We start from the raw sequence: 20,445 nt of genomic DNA on the forward strand, positions 1-20,445 counted from the left end.
TCCCGCGGCAGGCGCCTGGCGTCCGGGCTGAGAGCGGGGGGCCTAGCGGGTTGTGAGTGGCAGCGGTGCCTCAGGAGGGCCTCACACTGATTCTCCACTCCAGGACCATCTGCCGTTTTATCATTTATATAGTTGGCAATGCTTCTGTCTGTGAACTCTAAAGTATTTTTACATTAATGAATACATTTAAGTTTTAAATATTCAAATTTAAAGAAATGAACAAAAAAATTGTTTCTCCATCAACAAGTCATAATTTTTAAAATTTGAAAGCATATCCAGGTATGATGATACCTTGCCCTAACCACAATGTTAGTTTTTACATTGCAGGTTACCTCGCATTAGGAAACCCAATATACAAAAATCTGAACCTCAACAGTGATTCCTGGATATGATTCACCTTTTAAAGTAAAGGACTATATTCAGTTTTCAAAAGAATTCAACCCAAGATTCCTTTAAATTGCCAGGTTCGCTAAATTAATTTCAAATCTGTTTTAATTAATAAATTTTTATCTATATACATTTTTTTCAGAACCCCATCTACTGTGATTCTTTTTAAATATAATCTAACTAGGGAGATAAATAACCAGACTACAAGGAATCCTTAAATATGAAGACTATGTGTTATTCATCTGTATATTCTTATCAAGGAATGCTATGTCTAGTCAATAAATTTATGTGTTGTTGAATTGTATATAAGTGTCTATGTGCATTAAAATATTGTGTGTTGAGCTGCAGACTTGGACCTTAATTCACTTTTAAAAATTCCTCAATGACAGTCATCATATATGGCATATAAACACAGTTAGCCTGGTTTTGTAATAAAATAAAATACCATAGGAAAGAGAAGAAAATCAGTAAATAATTAGCAGAAGGAGGTGAGAAGATCTATTATAGTTAACCTTTTTAGACTAGACATTTCTGTTGGGTAGAAATCTTTGGAGAAGGAGCTAAGCATCCATCCCTAAGGACTTTTCAAAACATGGTGTAGACTCTCTGTGTCTTTCAATGAGCAGTGGTGTCTGTGACCTTACATTGAGAATATTGCATTGATGTGTGGAACTGCATAACTTGGTGCCTGTTTTCTCGGAAAGCAACACAACTTTAACCTCATTTCTTGTGAGGCCAAACACCCAAAAGAGTGCTCCAGGAGGTGGCTTTGGTCTGCTCCGAGGGGGCAGAGCCTGTGGAGGCATGGAACATTTGTGGAGCCATCTGCTAGTTCCAGTTACAGATGAAGAAGTGTGTGGCTAGCAGGAGGCAAGATTACAAGCAAGCCACGGGATGAAGTGAGTTCCTGTCAGTACTGATTATTCATTTATTGCGTGGACTTTGCATTCTTGTAAGTCATGATAGAGTAGACCACATTTTAAGTTTTAAGAAGAAACCATTGAGAGGAAAATTCTGGTAGAGAACATTCTATCGGCTAGCTGAGGTAAATGCTTGCTGCACATGAGGAGAAGGTCACCATCCTTCAATTTTAGCACTGGGACCCTTGGTCAAGTCAGGGTCTCTGCTAACCCAGCCAACTGTCCTATGTATGAATTAGAAAAAGGAGACCCCTCTGAAGGGCAAATGAGAAGAGGTGCCCTTCTACTGAGTGCATACAGACCACATGACAGCTCATGGCTTGCTAGCAGAGCTCAGACAGAAGTCAGGGCCCACCCAATAGACTGCCCATCTCTATGTGGAGTCCTGTGTGCATCAGTTTCCTCAGTGTGATGCCACTGCTCTCCACAGCCCAGCCAGACTCACAACCACCATGGGCCAATATACAAATATGCCTACCTCTGTCCATCCTAGGGGACCAATCTCTCTGCTTGAACTATGGAGATATCTGTCTATACCCACAGAGATGAGCAGTGAGTGGTTCATTGGGCTCTATTCAGGGCCAAGCCCTGATATTGATCTTTCAAAGGCACAAGGGACAGTCTCTCTTAGGCTATTGTACTTTCTCTGCATTTATCTGAAATCTTGTTCACACAAAACTGGTGGGCCTGGGTCTGGCACCACCTAAGTCCATCCCTGGAAACATCATCCAAGAAGAGGTTCATTATCATCCGTGGAGTCTTTTCCTCCTCACTGAACAAGGGACATCAGCTTGATGCTCAAATGGCCCAAGTGTCTTCATGAGAGAAGATGGCAGAGGTGGGCATTACGTCCACTGAGCTCTCACAATAAACTAAGCTTTAGTAGAAGATGGGCATCCAAGGGCTCGATCAATATTGGGTAAAGAATGAAAACTCTGGGGCTTTGGGCATGGTGGCTTCAATCTTGGGAGTCTCTTTTTCAGCAAATGTGATGTTTCAGGAAGGGTTCTAATCTGATGAGATTACTGTATTTAGTACCACAGCATGCTCATTCCAGTTATAATATTCATCAGAAACCAAGGGGCTTCCCTAAAAATGTTGAAAAGTGTAAATTTGCAACCAAGGAAGTTGGACCACAGGTTTGCTCTGTACAGCCTCCCTCCTTCCTGTGCACACAGGGACAGGTATGTTCCCTGTTCTCAGCGAGTCACTGATTATATTCTCCAAACCTAACCTGACAGAAAGGACATGTTAAAAGATATGCCTTAAAATGCCTTTAAAAGGCAAACACAACTAGAGAATTTAAGTTACAGAAAGTTTTTAGAAAAAAATGAGTTAGAGCAAGTGTTCAGAAAAAGATATAAGTTGTGGTATTTTTAACACAAAGGACACAAACATAAGTGAACATATGAAATAAAATGATCGAATGAAAACAAGAGCACAGCAGCAAATATTTCAGCTAAAGACTCTTTGTCACCTCGTGCCATAACCTTACTATGATTCAAACATCAAACAACAAAATGGCAACCTTAATATATACAACTAATAGCAAAATGTCTGCTTTTATTGAAGAAAAAAAATAAAAACTACATTGCTCTAAGCAGTTTTGAAATGAATATTTGATTCAAAACTTCCCCTGTGCATATAATTGCTTGCTAATTTACATTTTAATTACTTCATAAGAAATCAAAAGCATTTGTTGACAGTAGAACATAATGTCAACTTCACGGTGCACTGTTGGTGGATGCTTAATGAACTTAATTAGATAATTAGTGATGTTAATTATCCTTCTATTATGAAGATAAAGATGTCTCACAAATGATGCACTTGGTAAAGAAACATCATTAAAGGTATCAGTGTTTGCTTTGTTCATTTACTTCTATTTTTCAAACTCGTGTAACAGGCACTTGTGATAAACTAGCAACATTTAATACTTCCATAAAATGGAAAAAGAAAAGCCTCTCTCTATCAGCCCGTTATTGTGCTTCTCCCTTATTCTGGATGGTAACACTGTGTTGGTGATGCTGCTTTCTCAAATTCTCTGCTGTCAGGACCTATCGGCGGTGTTCAGTTATGAGGTGGAGCTCCTTCCCGCTTATTTCTCACTAATGTAATGGGTGGGTTCTAACACCAGAGGTTTGCAGAATGGCTGTGGGGTGTGTGGGTGTGTGTGTGTGTGTGTGTGTGTGTGTGTGTGTGTGTGAAGGGAGAAGAACAAATGAGAGAGGGGCCCTGGTGGAGTGCCCAGACTCTGGAAGAACACCTAAAAGGCTAATTCACCCCTCCCTGCATGCCCATGACCCCGCAGTGTGGTGTCCCCACCACTGCCCCGGGATGCCACACCGCTGTGGGAAGGTCAATTCTCCTGCCGTGCTGGAGCACAGCTGCCTGCAAGACCAAGGGCTAAGATGCATACTACACAGACCTTACTTTCAGTGGAAGTGAAAAAGGAAACTTAGAGGTCTAATAAGTAAGATCATAAGATTTAATCATTCTTCTCTCTTTTGCCCCCAAATAACACCACAACTAGAGCATAATGGAAATCTTTTCTGGAAATAACCCTAATGCAGACACACCATGAAGAGTTCTAAGGCCAGGCTGGGGAGCTTGGCATTATGTTTAGGTTCAGTTATCTCAGGAAAAGCATTAAGAGAAAATAAGTCATTGACAGCCTTACCCACCACAATTAAGGAAACCATGGTCACATCAGTAGAGCAGTTTATACTTTTCAAAGTCTTTTTTTAATCATACTTTCATTTGTTTCTGAGTGGTTTTATTCCTCTAACACAGAGTCCCATTTAATTACTTGCTCATAAAACTTCCTGCCACTGAACACACCTGGGTTTTCCAACCACACAGCATTGTGATTTCTCATAAAGTCTGCAGTTTCAGGTTTTCTGAATCACTCTTCTTTTTTCTACAGTTTTCAATGTGCTTTCCCCTCCAGCCCACTCCATTCTCGATTTGCTGACACAGGCTGCTCTTTCTGCCCTTCTGTCAAGACTGCCCCTCTCTGTAGGTCCTCTCGCCTCTTCAATTTAGAAGTCCCCCTGTGTCTTAATTTTCCCCCAAGTTTAGACCAGCTGCTTTGAAATAGCTTTCTCAAAGGCATATTCATCTCCTGCAAAAGTTATTTCTCTCCTGCCCACAAATATCATGTTGAATTTACTACAAGTTTAAATAAATATATCCCATATTACAATCTTCTGAATTTCAGATTTTTAAAATTTCTCACAACCTCTTAAAGATCTTGTACTCGAACGCTTGTTACAGCACAGCTTCCCTGGGAATCCTAACTTCCATTTTGACACATGTGCTTCTCCTTCCTCAGTGGTTACGCTGTACTCTACCACTTACTTCCCTCCTCTTAATTTCAAAACCCATTCCTGTCTATGTTCACAGTCTCTTCTCAGCCCTGGGCTCTCCGGACTCGGGAGTCTTTTTCCTAGCTGAGTGCACTCTGAGGCTTCTTTTCACCTCTGGTGTCGTTCACCCCTGAACCCAGAAGGGTCAAAGCACTAAACTTGAAAGCATCTGTGTCCTCATCAGACCTCAGCCTCCTTCCTGAAACAGGAGCATGAGTTTCTCCGAGGCTCCCCATGCTTTCAGCCTCAGCAAGACCATCATCACTTAGAAGCAGGAGACCAATATCAACACGCTGAAGAATAAGACCAGCAACTGCTCAGTAACTCCCACAGTAACTGCTAAAGCCGATTCTGCTCATTGCTTTTTTTTTTTTTTGCAGTTTTCATTGGGTCTCATGATCTCTAAAGAAAAAATAAGTATACAGAAACACTTATGCATAAAATGATATATCTGGGATGTTGCTTCAAAATTATTTTGTGCAGAGGGAGAAAGTGGGTAGTGATGGAGATGAGACAAGATTGGCCATGAGCTGAAAATTGTGGAAGTGATGGGTAGATAAACGGGGATTCATTTTATTATTTAATCTACTTCTGTATATGTCTGAAAATTTCCACAATGATTTCTAAAAGAGTTAATGGGTAAAGTGCTTAGAATAGATGGTCAAAAATGTCATTTCCCTTGGCAGGGGCCTGAGCAAGAACTGCCCTTAATACAGTTGTCACCCAGTTGGTGGTCTCATCCAGCATCTCATCTTCTGCCAGGGGCAGGGTGGCTCAGTGCCAAGGGTGGGAGACAGTGGGCCTGGATACGCATTCAGGGAAACAGCCAATGGCAGGTCCACAGTCACCCTGTCCACACAAGTGTCCCATCCCTGAGATCTTCAAGGCCCCCATGGGTGGGCACTGCTGATCTTTTAGGAGGCTCTGGTGTGTCTGTGTGGGCAGGGGGCTCACCCACTTCTTTAGAGAAGCCCAGGGTGCCTTGGAGAAAATGTCTAGTGCTGTCATATCCTTGTCAGGGCAGACATAGAATTCCAACAAAACGCTTGTTCTTGGTATTTTAGCAACTCCAGTATGTCACCCTTAGGCCTCTGGTGCCTTCCTACCCACTTCTGCTAATTCTCATATGATCCTGGCTTCTCTCCATAGGCCATTTCATCTTTGAAAATATTGGGTTGTCAAAAAAGTAATGACGTATTTTTTCTATGTTTTTCATTGCAAAAATGCGTCATGACTTTTCTGACAACCCAATAGCAACTAGAAGCTTGTTCAGCTATCTCCAAAAGCCATGGAAATGTGGAGGACACAAGACCCAGCCCTACTCCATGGGGTTTTGCTCCTCGATAAGCCCCCTAAGTTTTGCTCCAGTGGGGCCCACCTGGACTCTGCATGAGACAGCTGTCCACATGTGTACAGGTGATCCCAGGGGGGAAGGTAGGGTGAAATTTAGCTCACACTTTGCCAAACAAAACGCCGGTCACGCAGCTGCTCGCACCCAGAGGGGCTCCCACTGCACTCACAACCCCCTTCCTCTGGCTTATTCTCTCCATTCTCTGCAAACAGAACCATCCAAATCACACACCTCCCACCACTGGGCACCTCTCTTCTCACAGCCTGGTTCCCTGGTCCCTCTGTCTTTAGGGGCCCTCTTTTTTTCCTTTTCTTTTTTTTTTTTTTGCTCATCTTAGCCTTAGTTAAACAGAATTCTCTTGTGTGTTCTTTAACACATTGTGAACCAGTGACACAGATTTGCATTTATCTTGACCAAAATTACCATATCTACCAAGACTACTATTACAATCATGTGACAATTACTGAAACTCTCCTTTCAAGACAAGTTAGAATATGTGGAACAATCAGAGTGAACAGGGGTCTTCCTCCAGAAATGAAAAATGAATTACAGTCTCTGAAATGTGGCGAAACCACATTCAGGAGAAAGGGTGAAATTCTTCTTCACTCCTGGAGGGATACTCGTGTTGTCAACATGATTTTCACAATTCATGATTCAACAATGGTTGATGTTCCATGGAGAAATGAAGAAGTAAAGAAAAAACCTACTTGTGCTTTTCAGTATAATATGTTCATGAAGGGTGTTGATAGGGCAGATCAGTATTTGTCCTATTATACTCTCTTGAGAAAAACAGTGAAATGGCCAAAGAAAGTTACATTTTGGCTTATAAACTGTGCACTTTTCAATTTTTTTCAAATCTATCAAAAATTAAACCCTATATCAAAAATAAGATACAAAGAATTTCTGCTACAAGTGGCAAAAGACTGGGCTGCAGATAAGGTGGAGACAGACTCAGACACAGACGCAGCCCGCCCAGGAGCATCAACACAAACCCCTTATGTGCCTCATGAGGATCCACACACCCCCCCGGGAGACTTTTGGGTGATACGCACAAACATGTGCTAGGGAAAACTGCTGGAAGTGAACGGGGTAAAAGAAAATATCCTGCTAGGAGGTGCCATGTTTGTACTGCCCACAAAAAATGAACTGAAACTCGGTACATCTGCAAGTTCTGCTTAGTGCCACTCCACAAGAGGGAATGTTTCCAGAGGTATCACTCATTCAAGCACTACTAGGGTCTTTGGTGAGTATTTCCTGAAAATTTCAGTTCACAAAAACAGTTAGTGAATTTGTTATACATTTTTAAAGAAACACAGTATAAAAGTTGATTTCAATGGTTTAAACCCCGGGAACATTCATTTAAACAATTTAAATGCCCCGCCCTCAATGTATTAATTTCCACTGCTCCAACCACCCCTGCTGCAGACCCACCCCATCATCTCCCATCTGAATGATGCTATATTGCCCAGGCCAGCCCCTCCCTCAAAGGCCGTAACCTCCAATTTAACCTGCACATAGAGAAACGTGCTGCCCCTTTGCGTAACCCCCACCTATGGGCTACAGCATGCCCTCAACCTGACCCTGTGCTCATGCTGCCACCTTCAGCGTCCCCCATCGTCTCTCTGCTCTGCACAGGCCCCGTAACCACTCATCCTCTCGGCCCCTTCCTACCCAGCCCCTAGCTCCCATATCCAGTGTACCCATTTCTACTTGAAAATGCTTTAAAAAATCACAGAAGATGACACGCTTTATATTGGGGGATAATTTTGGACTTACAGAAAAGTTCTAAAGATACTACAGAGAGTTCTCATTAACCCTTCACCTGATTTCCCGTAATATTAACATCGTTTTGACATCTGTCAAAACTAAGAAACCAACATTGCTTGTCGATGTTTATTCAACTTGTTTGTAAACAAGAAAGTCTGAAACTTTCTGAGCAGGTAGGCAAAGTCACACCTGGTGCTGTGAAGAGGAATGGTTGGCCAGAGTGTATGCTCTGGATTTCTCTACACTGAGGGTGGAATGACAAAGTGGCTTTCAGGACACCCTCGAGTGGCCTTTGGTGGCCTTGAGAGAGCCCGAGGTCCCAACCTCTGTCCAACAGGCTGACACCCACTGGTAGAGACTGTGACTTCACAATTTGATCCCAGAAGGGACTGTGAAAGCGGTCAGGGGAAGAAAAAGGAGAAATAACATCTATCATACAGCCTTGCCTCAAAGGCTCAAGAAGAAAGCAAACATTTTCTACTAAAAGTGAAGATAGGTAAAAGGAATTGGGAACTGTATGCTGTAGGTCTCACTCCAAGGAATAATTTATCAGTGCTGTGGAGCTGTCAGCCACTGACATGATAAGGAATAACACCAAATGAATAATGTTTCCTCCAAAACCAACTCCTTTAATTACAAGCCTCTTCTTTCCAGAAGAGAGACAGAAGATGCAGAAACACCAATTTCATGCACTTGTGCCTGAATAATGTCTCCATGCTGCTTTTTCCAGATGGCGACCTTCTCACTGGAGGGACTAATGATGTGGGCATATTTAGTGAAAAACCAATAACGGAGTGTTTAACCTTCAACAACAAAAAGCATGTTGTACAAAATGTTCCTTGGGATACATTAGAAAATATCAATTACATTGCTCACTGAGGTGTAATCAGCTGTAATAATCAAAATTAATTTTTAAAAATAATTAAACAGACCCCAGGGCAAATAGTTGATGCTTGTATCCTATGACATCACAGTGTACATATGTACCTGAGAAGTTGTGCCTTCTGTTACCAACAAAGGCATCTCGCGAGGCTGCATGATGAATGCGGGGTCTGAGGCTGGTGAGTTCCACCCCAGCCAAAGAATGAGGAGCTCCAAGCATTTCCTCGCTCATTCTTTAAGAACCTTCTATGTACCAGGCATTGTGCCCAGCCCAGACTGAGGTGCTGGAGTAGGTTGCTGCTAAGCAAAGCTGCAGTTCATTTTTAAAATTAAAATGTAAACCACTTTGTTTCAGAACAATTTGCCTTTTAAAAATCCACAACATACAAGCGTCAGGACAGTTAAACAAATCAGGTTGAAGGCAAAATGGGACTCAAATAGGAAGGAAAAAGTGAGGGAGATGAGTGTGTGCACATACGTGTGTGTGTACCTACGTGTGTGTGTGAGTACATGGTTTGCAGAGGTTTATGCCACTACGTGTGCACAGTTACAAAAGTTGGTCCATGCTTATCTCTCCAAGCTTCTGAGTGTCCAGATCAAAGAGTAAAACATAACAGTGACAGAAGTCCTGCTGTTCATTTGCTGTGGAAAAGCACAGTTCTTCCTGGGGCTAACGGCTGAAGGCGAAGTCCCCCGTGGCTCCCCCTGGCATAGCTCCTTATGCCAGCTACAATGGCCTTGGCCAACCTAGGACACCCCAGCACACACCTGCCTTGGTGCCTTTGCCTGGCAGTCCTCTCTGCCTGACCACTCTTTCCTGGAGAGTCACAAGGCACATGTCCTTCCTTATTTCTCTGCTCCTACAACAACTGCCAGAGAGGGCTTCTGACTACCTCCGTCTAAACAGCCTGACACCTGTTTCACCACCCTCTCCCAGTTACCCTGCTTATTTTTCCCTCATTGCAGTCAGCACTCCCAACATTTATGAATTTATTTATCTGTTAATTGTCGATAGTTACCCCCTAGAAAACAGCCTCCATGAAAGCAGAGAATATGTCACTTTGTCTCTCTTCTATGATCTCAGAACTTAGAAAAAGTGAGAGGGTACAGACTCAAAACTTAATATTTATTGAGTGAATGAATGAATAAACGAATGGTTGAGACCTCAATTGGTATAGAAACATCTTCAACTGCCTGCCTTCACCCAAAGAGAGCCAGTTTCAAATATTCTTTTTTCTAGATTTCTCAATGAGTCTAGAGTGAACTGTGAGAAGCCATTTGTGAACCTACATGGCCCCAGATTTTGCAGCCTATTCAGCTTCTTTCTTATCTGAAAGCTTTTTTCAGATAAGCTGGTTCTCAATCCATCTCCCTGGGACCTTGAAGCAGCTGAGCTGAGCCAATGACAGTGACCTGGGAGGGGATGTGGCACTGGCAAGAGGCAGGACCAATAGCCTGCAAGGGTTCCCATAAAACGCATATCCATGCACAACATCCCAGCCATTCCTTTCCTGACTCCCAGCCTGACTGACCTGACCTCCTGGGGACAATGCTAACTTGGGTGAAGCCAAGGGAAGAGGGGCTGGGTTGCTCCTGCCACAAATGGCACTGGTCAGGAGCAAGTGCTTAGGCACAAGTGAAGATGCTCCAGCTCCCAGGGCCTGGTGAAACTTTATCCCGTGGAGGACGGTCCTCCCCTTGGCAGAGAGAGCTAAAGGGTAAAATGGAATGTTATAAACTGTATTCTGTTTCTAAAGTACTTGCAGTTTCCAAGAGCTTCCACATATTCTAGTTTAAAAAACATATCCCCAGTTGTAGGTTCAGGAATCATGGCTCCAAGAGGCTATGGAATGGCCTAAGATCATGCGCAACAGTACAGAGAGGGGAGATATTATCGTCACTCTGCTACCTCCTGGCTGCAAAGCACTTGACTTTATGAAATGGGGATAATAAGAGCTGTGTGACACAGCAGTTACAATCTAAATTATGCACCCAGTCAGCCAGTGAGCCTGTTGACAAACTTACTGAGCAGTGTCTTCCACAAGCCAGCACTCTGAAGACACAGTCTACTCTGGCTCTGAGCACCAGGAAGCCAGCCAGCCCAGTCAAGCTCATTTTCTGTCTTCCCTTCTATGTTTGGGCTCTTTCTCCATATGTCCTAAAGCCTATTGTTCCAGAAGCTTAGAAAAAAGAAACTCTTCTTTCCTTGGTTACTTGGGCAGTTGCAGGAAGCCCTTCACTCCTTTTTTGTCCTCAATATTTGATGACAGTGTCCTTTCCCATCAGTCACTGACCTCAGTGGACAACATACACATGGGGACAGCAGGTCCTAGATTCTGAGCAGATGGAATTTGGAGTCAAGCTCACTTGCCAAAGTTAAGTGGGCAGAGAACTGCAATTGTGTAATGTGTCTATCAACTATCTACTCTACCTCCCTGGGGAGCCCTTTCCCACAATTTCCCACTGTTAATTGTCCCAAGGAGATACAGACTCAGAGAAGTTAAGTATTTTGCCCAAGGTCTCCTGACCCTAAAACCATGTCCATTCAATGACCACAATCTGCCTCTGAAGATAAGTCAGTGACCTCAGCATGAGAATAAATGTCAGATTGTGTTTTCCAAAAAGAGCTTACAGGCTCTTGCAGAATCTTGCCACCTCCCCACCAGGAGAGGAGTATATTTCCCTCCCCTTGAACCCGGGTAGAACTTTGTACATGTCTCAACCAAAGGAATACAGCAGAGGTGATGCTGCATGGCATCTGAAGCGAGTTCATAGAAGACAGTGTGGCTTCTGCCTGGTTCTGTCTCTGTCTCTGTCTCTGTCTCTGTCTCTCTCTCTCTCTGTCTCTCTCTCTCTCTCTCTCTCTCTCTCTCTCTCCTCCCTCCCTCCCTCTCTTCATCCCTCCCTCCCTCTCTCTCATTCTCATTCTCATTCCCCTTCCCTATGGAAATTAGCCCTTGAAGCCCATCCACCAGGTTATAAGGAAGCCCAGGACACACGGAAAAGCTGTATGTGGGTATTCCAACCTACAATCTCACCTAAGGTTTCAGACTAAAGACAGCAGCAACCACCGAATGGGCGAGTAAATGAGCCTTCTGATGATTCCAGGAAAAGCCCAGACATCATGGAGTAGAGACACCCCACCCACACCCCTGCTATGCTCCATATTCTTTCCTGTAGCATCCATGATCACAAAAAGTCACTTTTGGTGCCTCTGAGTTTCAGAACTGTTTGTTAGGCAGCTTTAGAGAAATGGATCCGAAAACCCCAATAGTTCGGCCCCACACAGTTGAGAGGACCCAGTACTACATCTCATAGTAATAGCACCAGTGTTTCTGTCCCTCATTGCTGAGCCCACACACCCAGCTCCCACTGAGCTATGGGCTGGTGCTCTTTGAGCACACCTGACTCAAAAGGAGAATGGAACAGAATCAGTTTGGTTTTTAATGCCATAAGGAACACCTGCTCTTGGCACTCACGGAGAGTCCATTTTCACCTCAAGTTAAAACTAGCCTAAGATCTGGCTCCACTAGATGCAGCCTCAACTGGGAAGCCACATGCATAGCCTTAAAGGTTCAGAAGAACATGGGATTAGATTGTGTCTAGTGACAACAGAGAGAGAAGACATGACTCATGGAGTTTGAAGCAATGCCCAATGCTTCTCTGAGGAAAAGGGATCTGGGCTCACCTCTGACTTGCACTCAGGGTCCTTGGCCTGCCGCCCAGGCATCAACCTCATGGCTGAGGACCAGCTTCCGCTCCACGAAGTGACTTTGCTATGGTGTCCCACATTTGAGCGACTGGTCAGCAATTTCTTCTCAGATGCTGGGGACAGGGAAGCAAAGGCTGTCAGAGATGAAACTGAGAGAACACACACTATTTCTACAGCCGGCTTGGCTTTCAAAGGACCAGCCAGGAACTCGAGCAGTGTGGGTTTTGTTGTTACTAGGCCTGGCTTACACTCCTAGGTCACTGACTTGAAGTGAGATGTTGGGCAAGTTAGCTAAAGTTCCTGAGCCTCAGTATTCTCATCCTGTACAATGGGAATAATAGTATCTACCTTCAGTGTGATGTCATGAAGAATAAATAAGATTATATGTTTAAAACACAGACCCTGGAACATAGAAAGTTTTCAACATATGGTTGTTGGCAAAAAGAGAGCCATTTGTAAGCTTTAAGGTCCATCCCACCATTTTATTCCACTATATGTGCATGGGTATATATGCTCTATTTTATTGAACTTTTCCCTGTAATGAAATCTGACATTCTGACTTCAAATTGTACATGTGCTTGTATATACATAGTATGTACATACATATTTGCCAGGGCTAATTTGGGAAGTCAGTGAAATAAAGGTGCTACACCATTGGGTAGTCTGGAACAATATACATGGAAATATCTCTTAAATCACTGCAATTTTTGTGACGCTGAAAGAGTCAAAATAAGTACATGAGCCATAATTTGACAGCAATGGCCTCCTTAAAAACAAAATTAAATCATCAGTCCCCCAACTGTGTTGACTATTATGAGCGTAAAATTGTTGAGTCACTGATAGAATCCACAGGACATTAATATCGTTGGGACAAAGACTTCCAGTTGGAACATAAAGAACCTGAGGCTCCAGGTCACTGCATGATTTGGTGGTAAGGTTTCAAAGCTGGTAGGTAAATATCAGGGCAGGACCTAGAACCCCAGGTTCCAGAGCCCAGGCTGGAGCACTAAAATGGTGGTCCTTCAATCTAAGAGATTACTAGAATCTACTTGCTTGACTGGCACCTCTGGCCTTCCTTTCACCTGAGATGCAAAGCAGCATGCACTCTTTGTGAGCAAAGACTCGTGAGGTTTCAGTGAAGTAAACCCCACCCACCAAGGGGATGAGAGGGAAGGTCTGGGTGGAAATGGCTCTGGACCCCAAGTGGAGCCTTGGGAAAGTCTGGCTCTATGAGTCCCAGAATCTGTTCCTCAGAGCCAAGTGGACAGACCTAGGTAATGATGCCAGGCCTTGAGCATTGTCTCCTCCCAGAGAGGGGTGACCTCTTCAATCTTCACTTCTCTTTCCCCAGGTTTTACAGAAAGATCAATCTTGAAGGTGTCCTCCAGCTCCTGCCGCCTCTGTGCCACCAGCTGCTGCCAGAGGGTCCGCACTGCCTTCTGGATATTGTGCTGGACTAAGAGAGAGAGCACATCACATAATCAAGAGGGCCTCAGTATTTCTCCCAGAGAGGACCAGGGATGGCATCTTACTCATATCCTTCTTGAACATCATCCTAGCTTTGCAAGCTCCATCCAGAAACCAGTCAGTATGTATAGCCACAGGCTATATATACATAGATGCTACCAACATCTATGTGAGCTGGCTTTCCCCCCCGCTTCTAACTGCTCACCACCAACTCCTGCCTGCTTCACATGTCTAGAGCTTGGAAACATGAATATTGAGTTTAGGGAACTTCTTTCTCCCACCTCCCAATTCTGTTAGATATCAGAGAGATACCTGTGCGAGTTCTAGGTAACCAAATAGCTTCCCCCCAAAAGCTCCTTCCAACCTACATTTTATATTGGCCACTCAGAGGAATCGACACCTAACCCAAGGCTGTGCCCATGGGCCCAGGACTCAAATCAGTCCTCTTTCCTGGCACGGAATCAAGCTTTCCACCACCCACCCATCTCAGTGCCCTGTATTTGTTCAGATATGAACAAATCTATCAAGCTAATACTGCCTACTATGCCCCACAACTATAATCCCCTGTTCAGTGCCTAAATTTCCTTTGATCTTGGACCACTCGGTCCCCCCTCTGGTACCAGCTGTACAGTCTGTTTATTTCACCCTAGAAGGATGGACATTGCTCAGTTCATTCTACTAGCCAAGTCCCCAAATGCTAATGTCCACGTTGTTATTACTATGTCAGAATAAACTTTAAACTCATATGCATTTTGAGCACTGGCTTTGGGCATCTATCTGACCAGAAAACAAGCAGTTGTGCCTACTATCTAGTATCACATAATATCACATGGTAAGTGGTGGCAAACCAAAGTGATAGAAGAAGGTCTGCTGAAGTCTCCTGGACCAATCTCTCAAACACATGGATCTGGATGATATTTATTTACTTGTTTGTTTGTTTATCTATTTTAATGAATTTCCAATCCCTTTAACTTGATTTTAATTAGCAAATCCAAGAACAAACTCCATTAAGCCAAAAAATCTTATAAAAGAAACTAGTTTATTTACCCCATTCCCATTTTCTAGGGAAGCTGAGAGCCAGCTAATGTCTTACACTGGGTGAGACAGCATGCTAGTTTTTCTATCTAGTGGTCCAGAGGAAAATTCAAGAAACCACCTAAAAAGTGAAATCAACTTGCAGTGAGGTCCTCTGGGATTTTAGTAGGAACACCAAGTTCTCAGATTAACCAAGTTCCATAGGGCTCTCTCTCCTTCCATCTATACATCATTCTTCCATGCCATTCAATTCCATTTTGAATATATTGGGTTGTTGGAAAAGTCATGACACATTTTTGCAATGAAAAACAGAAAAAATATGTCATGATTTTTCCAACAACCCAATACAAAGATCATTCTAATTTTATTCGCTAGCAGGTTACCTCTCAATACTGCTACATCATTCTGGCATGTCCCAGGGCCTCTTCTGGCCTTTGAATAATTGTTTCCTCATCTTGGCAAAGATAAACTGAAGAATGCAACCCTAGAAGTTATCACTATCCATCTACTCCCCCCAAAATAAACAACAAATAAAATGTACCATCACTCAAACTAGGGAAGTCGTCCTCTCTTTTTTCTCTCACTTCTTCATTGGGAGAAAGAAACACTTGATGATAAGGAGTCATTCTAGGTTTGGGTTCCAATCCAAATCCTTCTGGATAACTGGTAGAAAAGAGACTTTTTACTATGAAATCCAATTTCATTGGGATTATGCCATTGTTCTTTATTACACATACTCATCCTCCAAATTCAGTACATATCAATAGGGAAAAACTGTCTAATCAAGTTCAAACAAACAGCTTATGACAACTTCCACAACTGATATAATAGCATTCTAGAAAATAGGATAAATACCTTCTTTTTGTTCCTATCTTATTAAAACCAATCCATGACCCCCGGAAATCTCTCCTGGGTTCCACAGCATCAGAACTGGTCATTTCTTTTTGAAGCCTCCCAAAGCATTGAACTCTGCCTTTGTTTGTCACTGATCTCAGCCTGCCTGGAATGGGGCCAGGGTCAACTTCCTGGGCCTGTGACCTGTGCAGGGTCCACACTTAGAAGGGCCCCATGCTCAGACCCTTCTGTTACACTCTTGAGATTCATAGCAATTTTTGAACAAGGAACCCTCTCACTTGCATTTTTCTGGGGCGCCCTACATCTGTAGCTAGTTCTAATTAGGGTGCAGTGGTTTATATATTAGGTGCTGCATGAACTGTGTGCTCCAGGGCTCCTGATCATGTCAATATCCCATGCCCTCTTCTCAGGTCTCTCTCAGCCAACCAAGTAGAATATGTACTCAGTACATGTTTGTAGATTGAACCAAAAACGACAAGGAAATGAAAATGAAAAAAGAGAGCTGCCATTTAAGAATATCCACTCTTGAAATTTCTAGAATGAACCCTTTGGATTTGGGAGTCCATTTTGCTAAATAGAGGGATCCAAGGAGGGTGGAACTTCAAGCACACAAATCAATTGACATTCCATTCTTCGTACCTATGCTTTCAGTATGGATAAGGCCTAATTCTTGAAATACAGAAAAAAAAAGGACCTCCCAATTTAATTGATACACTGAAAATGGATTCTTTTATTTCAAACAAATTAAAGGCAAGCACCTCTTCCAGACTAGGAGTGTCAGTGCTTCCCAGAGAGTAACTCTAGTGTTTTAAAATGTTCAATATTCAACTTGACAAGATTTATGGAATTTTTCCCCTCAGTAATGTAACATAATTTGTGCTGTTATAAATACAAGCTAGAAAAGGGACAAGAGCAAAGTATAATATCCCATAGTCCTCTCTTCCTCTACGCTCAACCTGGCTCTTTATTAATGAGATAATATGTGTAGGCAGTGTGGTGCCAAGACACTGACTGGCATTGAATGATATATACCTACTGCCACACACAGAGAGAAAGTGCACAGACACAGAGAAATTTAACACATGTATTTTCAAACTTGGGACTTCAAGCAAAGGATTTAAATGAGATTAATTTTTTTATTTGTATTTCTTACACAAGTATACTTATGGATGTTATTTTATATAATGAATTATGTGTATACTTTTTTTCTGTAAGCAAAATTATTCCTGGCTTGCATAATACAACTTATTATATATTTTTTATTAATTGTATTTACCAAATGTGAATATTTCTGATATCTGCCTGCATCATAAAATCAATATGTATATTTAATGTTGGAGTTTTCTGCCCCCAAAATGAAAACTCTTACAACCTGAGAATTGTAGAAACAGAATAAATTATTATTTCATGATGATTCTAGCTGCTCAGTCAGATGGACAGGTTTGAGGACATTTATTATTAAACTTTGCCCATAATTTGGACAACCAGCCAAACAAAAGGATTATATCATTTGTATTGACCTCAATCAAGTGTCCCTCTGAAGCTTTCTTGTATGCACTGACCACTGGTGGGGCAAGGAACCAAACAAGTGGGCAGCTCTTACCTCCTTGCACTGAGCAGGAACAGGCAATGCATGAGACACAGGAGGAAGCTGGTGTTGGAGTTATAGGTGGCAAAGATAATGTCCCAATGTTCCTGTAGAAAGTCCAGGATGCTGAGAAGGCTGAGACATTCAGAGAGGGATTGCTGGGGCTTGGAGAGGCAATAAAGAATGACTTTATTTAAACTGCTGTATAAAGCACTGATGACAGTGTCCCTTTGAGAAGAGGCATTCTCGATGACCTGTGTCATAAAATAAACACACACATACACAAACATACTTGTGAACACTTTACAATTTTAGATACTGACCCAGCTAACTATAAAAATAATACAATCTCAGTCTTTTTTGTATTTCAAAATTCAAATAGGACAGCTTTCCTCTACTTTTGAGCTTCTATTAAAGTGAATGATTAATAAAGGCAAGTCAAATTGTTGGAATTACCAGAAAATGGTATAAAAAAAGTTTTTAAAGTTTATCACAGTCATATTATGGAAAATCGATAGGAGATCAGAGATTTCTGAAATATAGGTAAGATGGTTAACCTTCGGTGTATAAGAAATGCTATTAATAGTGCCTAATTTTAAAAAACACATATAAATATATATACTAGTTAGCATTTACAGAGTGTTTATTATATTCCAGTTATCATGCTAAGCATTTTTGCATAATTTACACATGACAAACTTAAATGGGGAAGACAGAAGGTCCTGACCTGTAGCCTTACCACTCATTGGTCCATTCATTTGTTTGGATTCATCAAAAAGAATCCATAGAGCAAAACTTACATGCAAAATTGTTCAGTCTATTAGAAAGGTCATTTGTTAGTTATAGATTGTTCTCTTAGAATTTTTATGGGTACTGCAAGTATTTACATTAGTGAAGTTGAGTTTAATTTAATTCTGCTGTAATTTGTGATTCATGTTTTTATCATCATCTTCTCCTACTCCTCAGAAGGGTCTTATCTTTCAAACTGAGGTTAAGAGTTTTAAGAGTCACAGGCCGTGAGCAAGATGGCCACCTTCTTCTTATACTCTCCCATGATGGAAAAGGATGGTAGGTGGGGCAGAATCAATGGTGGGTGGGCTCCCACTCAGGGCACATCAGCCCAGCAAGTACCCACTCTTTGGTATTAGCTCTGAGTATTTGATTTGATCACTGGATGCTGCTATGGGCTGAATGTGTGTGTCCTCTCCCAAACTTCATGTGTTGAAACTAATCCCCAACATGATGGTATTTGGAGGTGGGGTCTTTGAGAGGTGATTAGATCACAAGGATTGAGCCCTCATAATGAGATTCCTGTACAGATAGGAAGAGACAAGGGAGAGCTTTCTTTCTGTGTCTCCATCTCTCCATCATGTGAGAATACAAGAAGACGGCCACCTGCAAACTAGGAAGACAGCCCTCACTAGGCACTAGATCTGCCAGCACCTTGATCTTATACTTCTCAGCCTCTAGAACTGTGGGAAATAAATGCTTTTTGTTAAACCACCTAGTCTATGGTAGTTTATTACAGCAGCCTAAACTAACACGGGAGCTCAGTAGCTCTTTCATTCTCAGCACAACTTCCCAAGAATCTGATTTTAATCTTCTTGGAGGTGACGAGGGATATTTCTCCCCTCTTGGAGTTTTTTTCTTGAAAAAGCCTCCGAATACATTATTTTCTGGCTTTCCTGGAGCTGTGCATCAGCCAGACTAACTATCAACCTAGGAATTTCCTGGGGTCTATGGGTAACTCCACAGACAGAAGGGTGCAGGGGGTGCCAATGTCACTCCCCCTGTGAAGCATGAAGATGTAGGAGAGTGGCCTCTTGTGTTCTGCAGAGAGGGCACCCCAGGAGCTACTGGCGGCAGAGTTCAGCTTAGTAAGAGAAAGTGCTTTCTGGGCCGGCCGAGTGGCGTGATGGTTAAGAACTGGCTTGGGATGCCAGAGGGCCCCGGTTCGGATCCCACATATGAGGGCCAGTGACACTGCCCTCCACAGCTAAGATGCTGAACAACAGCTCTACCTGGACCTGGGGTGCCATGAATCGCCGGCGACGGCATAGGCTGCAGCCCTTGTGGCAGTGGGTTGCCATGGGCTACCGTATGTAGCCAGCAGCCAGCGTGAGCGGCCAGCAGCCGCAGTGAGCGGCCGACCAGAAGCCGGCGACTGATGTGCCTCGCCCGGGAAGAGCACAATGATGGTGCCAACTGGGCCAGTGAAGTGATGTCCTCCACAACTAGACTGAAGACCAAAAGGACAGCAACTTGTCTGTTCCCCTCCCCCCAATTCCCCAGCATTGTTCCCATCCCCCCAATTCCCCAATAAAAATCTTTAAAAAAAAAAAAAAGAGAAAGTGCTTTCTGACAATTGCAGGAGTCCTGCTGGCTGGGACCACCTGGGACCACAGTGAGATCCTTAAGAAGCGAGAGTTCAAAAAAAGAACAAATAACCACCTGATAGAAAATGTTTCCAAAATGAAATGGGAGACAAGGACTAAAAAAGTGTTCAACTCTAGAATTTTGAGACTGCATGATTCTGTGTGTGTGTGTGTATACATGTACAATAAAGAATGTATACACATGTACACACACTTATATTTAATTGTGTATCTATAGGCATGGATTTGCATGTATGGGCATGTTTGTAGAGCTATCTGAAAAGAGAGACAGAGAGAGAGAGCACATGCAAGAACAATAGGACTAGGTAAAAACAGACTCTTGCCTATATTTCAGGAAGGCCCAGATGTGACTGTTGGAAGTAGACACTAAAGAGAAAAATTAAACAGGTCTTTTGGAGATAAAGACCCTTTTTAGCCCTTTCTTTGGTGATGAGGAACAACAATAATTAAGATTTAAACAATAATCACAATAAAAACTAAAAAGAGGTGTGTAGAGTCTAGGTGGGAGCAGAGCTCAGGTGCCAGCTCCAGGGACCGTGGCTCCCGGCCACCGAGACAGATTTCAGGTGGCCTGAGGTGAGAGCCCTGCAGGGCACTCCACAGCCACCAGGTGTTGCCTGGGTCACTGCACTCCTTCCTCCCACTCATGTTGGATCCTGTTTCCAGGAAAGATGGCAGGTCAATCTGGACCAACTGCATAGTCAACAGCATGTCATAGAG

The 20,445-nt window shown here is 42.8% G+C and overlaps 1 protein-coding gene across 3 annotated transcripts in view; it reads right to left on the minus strand.

Moving 5' to 3' along the window:
- Positions 1–20,445, minus strand: part of WDFY4 (WDFY family member 4) — a 323,059-nt gene that overhangs the window by 141,893 nt on the left and 160,721 nt on the right. For all 3 annotated transcript variants that reach the window (XM_019655081.1, XM_019655082.1, XM_019655080.1), the window contains exons 36-39: positions 17,345–17,583; positions 15,428–15,549; positions 13,655–13,840; positions 12,361–12,497 (exon numbers count right to left, since the gene is read on the minus strand). In XM_019655081.1, coding sequence (XP_019510626.1) covers positions 12,361–12,497; positions 13,655–13,840; positions 15,428–15,549; positions 17,345–17,583 — 684 coding nt within the window. The remainder of the gene's footprint in view (positions 1–12,360; positions 12,498–13,654; positions 13,841–15,427; positions 15,550–17,344; positions 17,584–20,445) is intronic.

The sequence above is a fragment of the Hipposideros armiger genome, unplaced genomic scaffold, assembly GCF_001890085.2.
Source record: "Hipposideros armiger isolate ML-2016 unplaced genomic scaffold, ASM189008v1 scaffold_235, whole genome shotgun sequence".
NCBI lineage: Eukaryota > Metazoa > Chordata > Mammalia > Chiroptera > Hipposideridae > Hipposideros > Hipposideros armiger.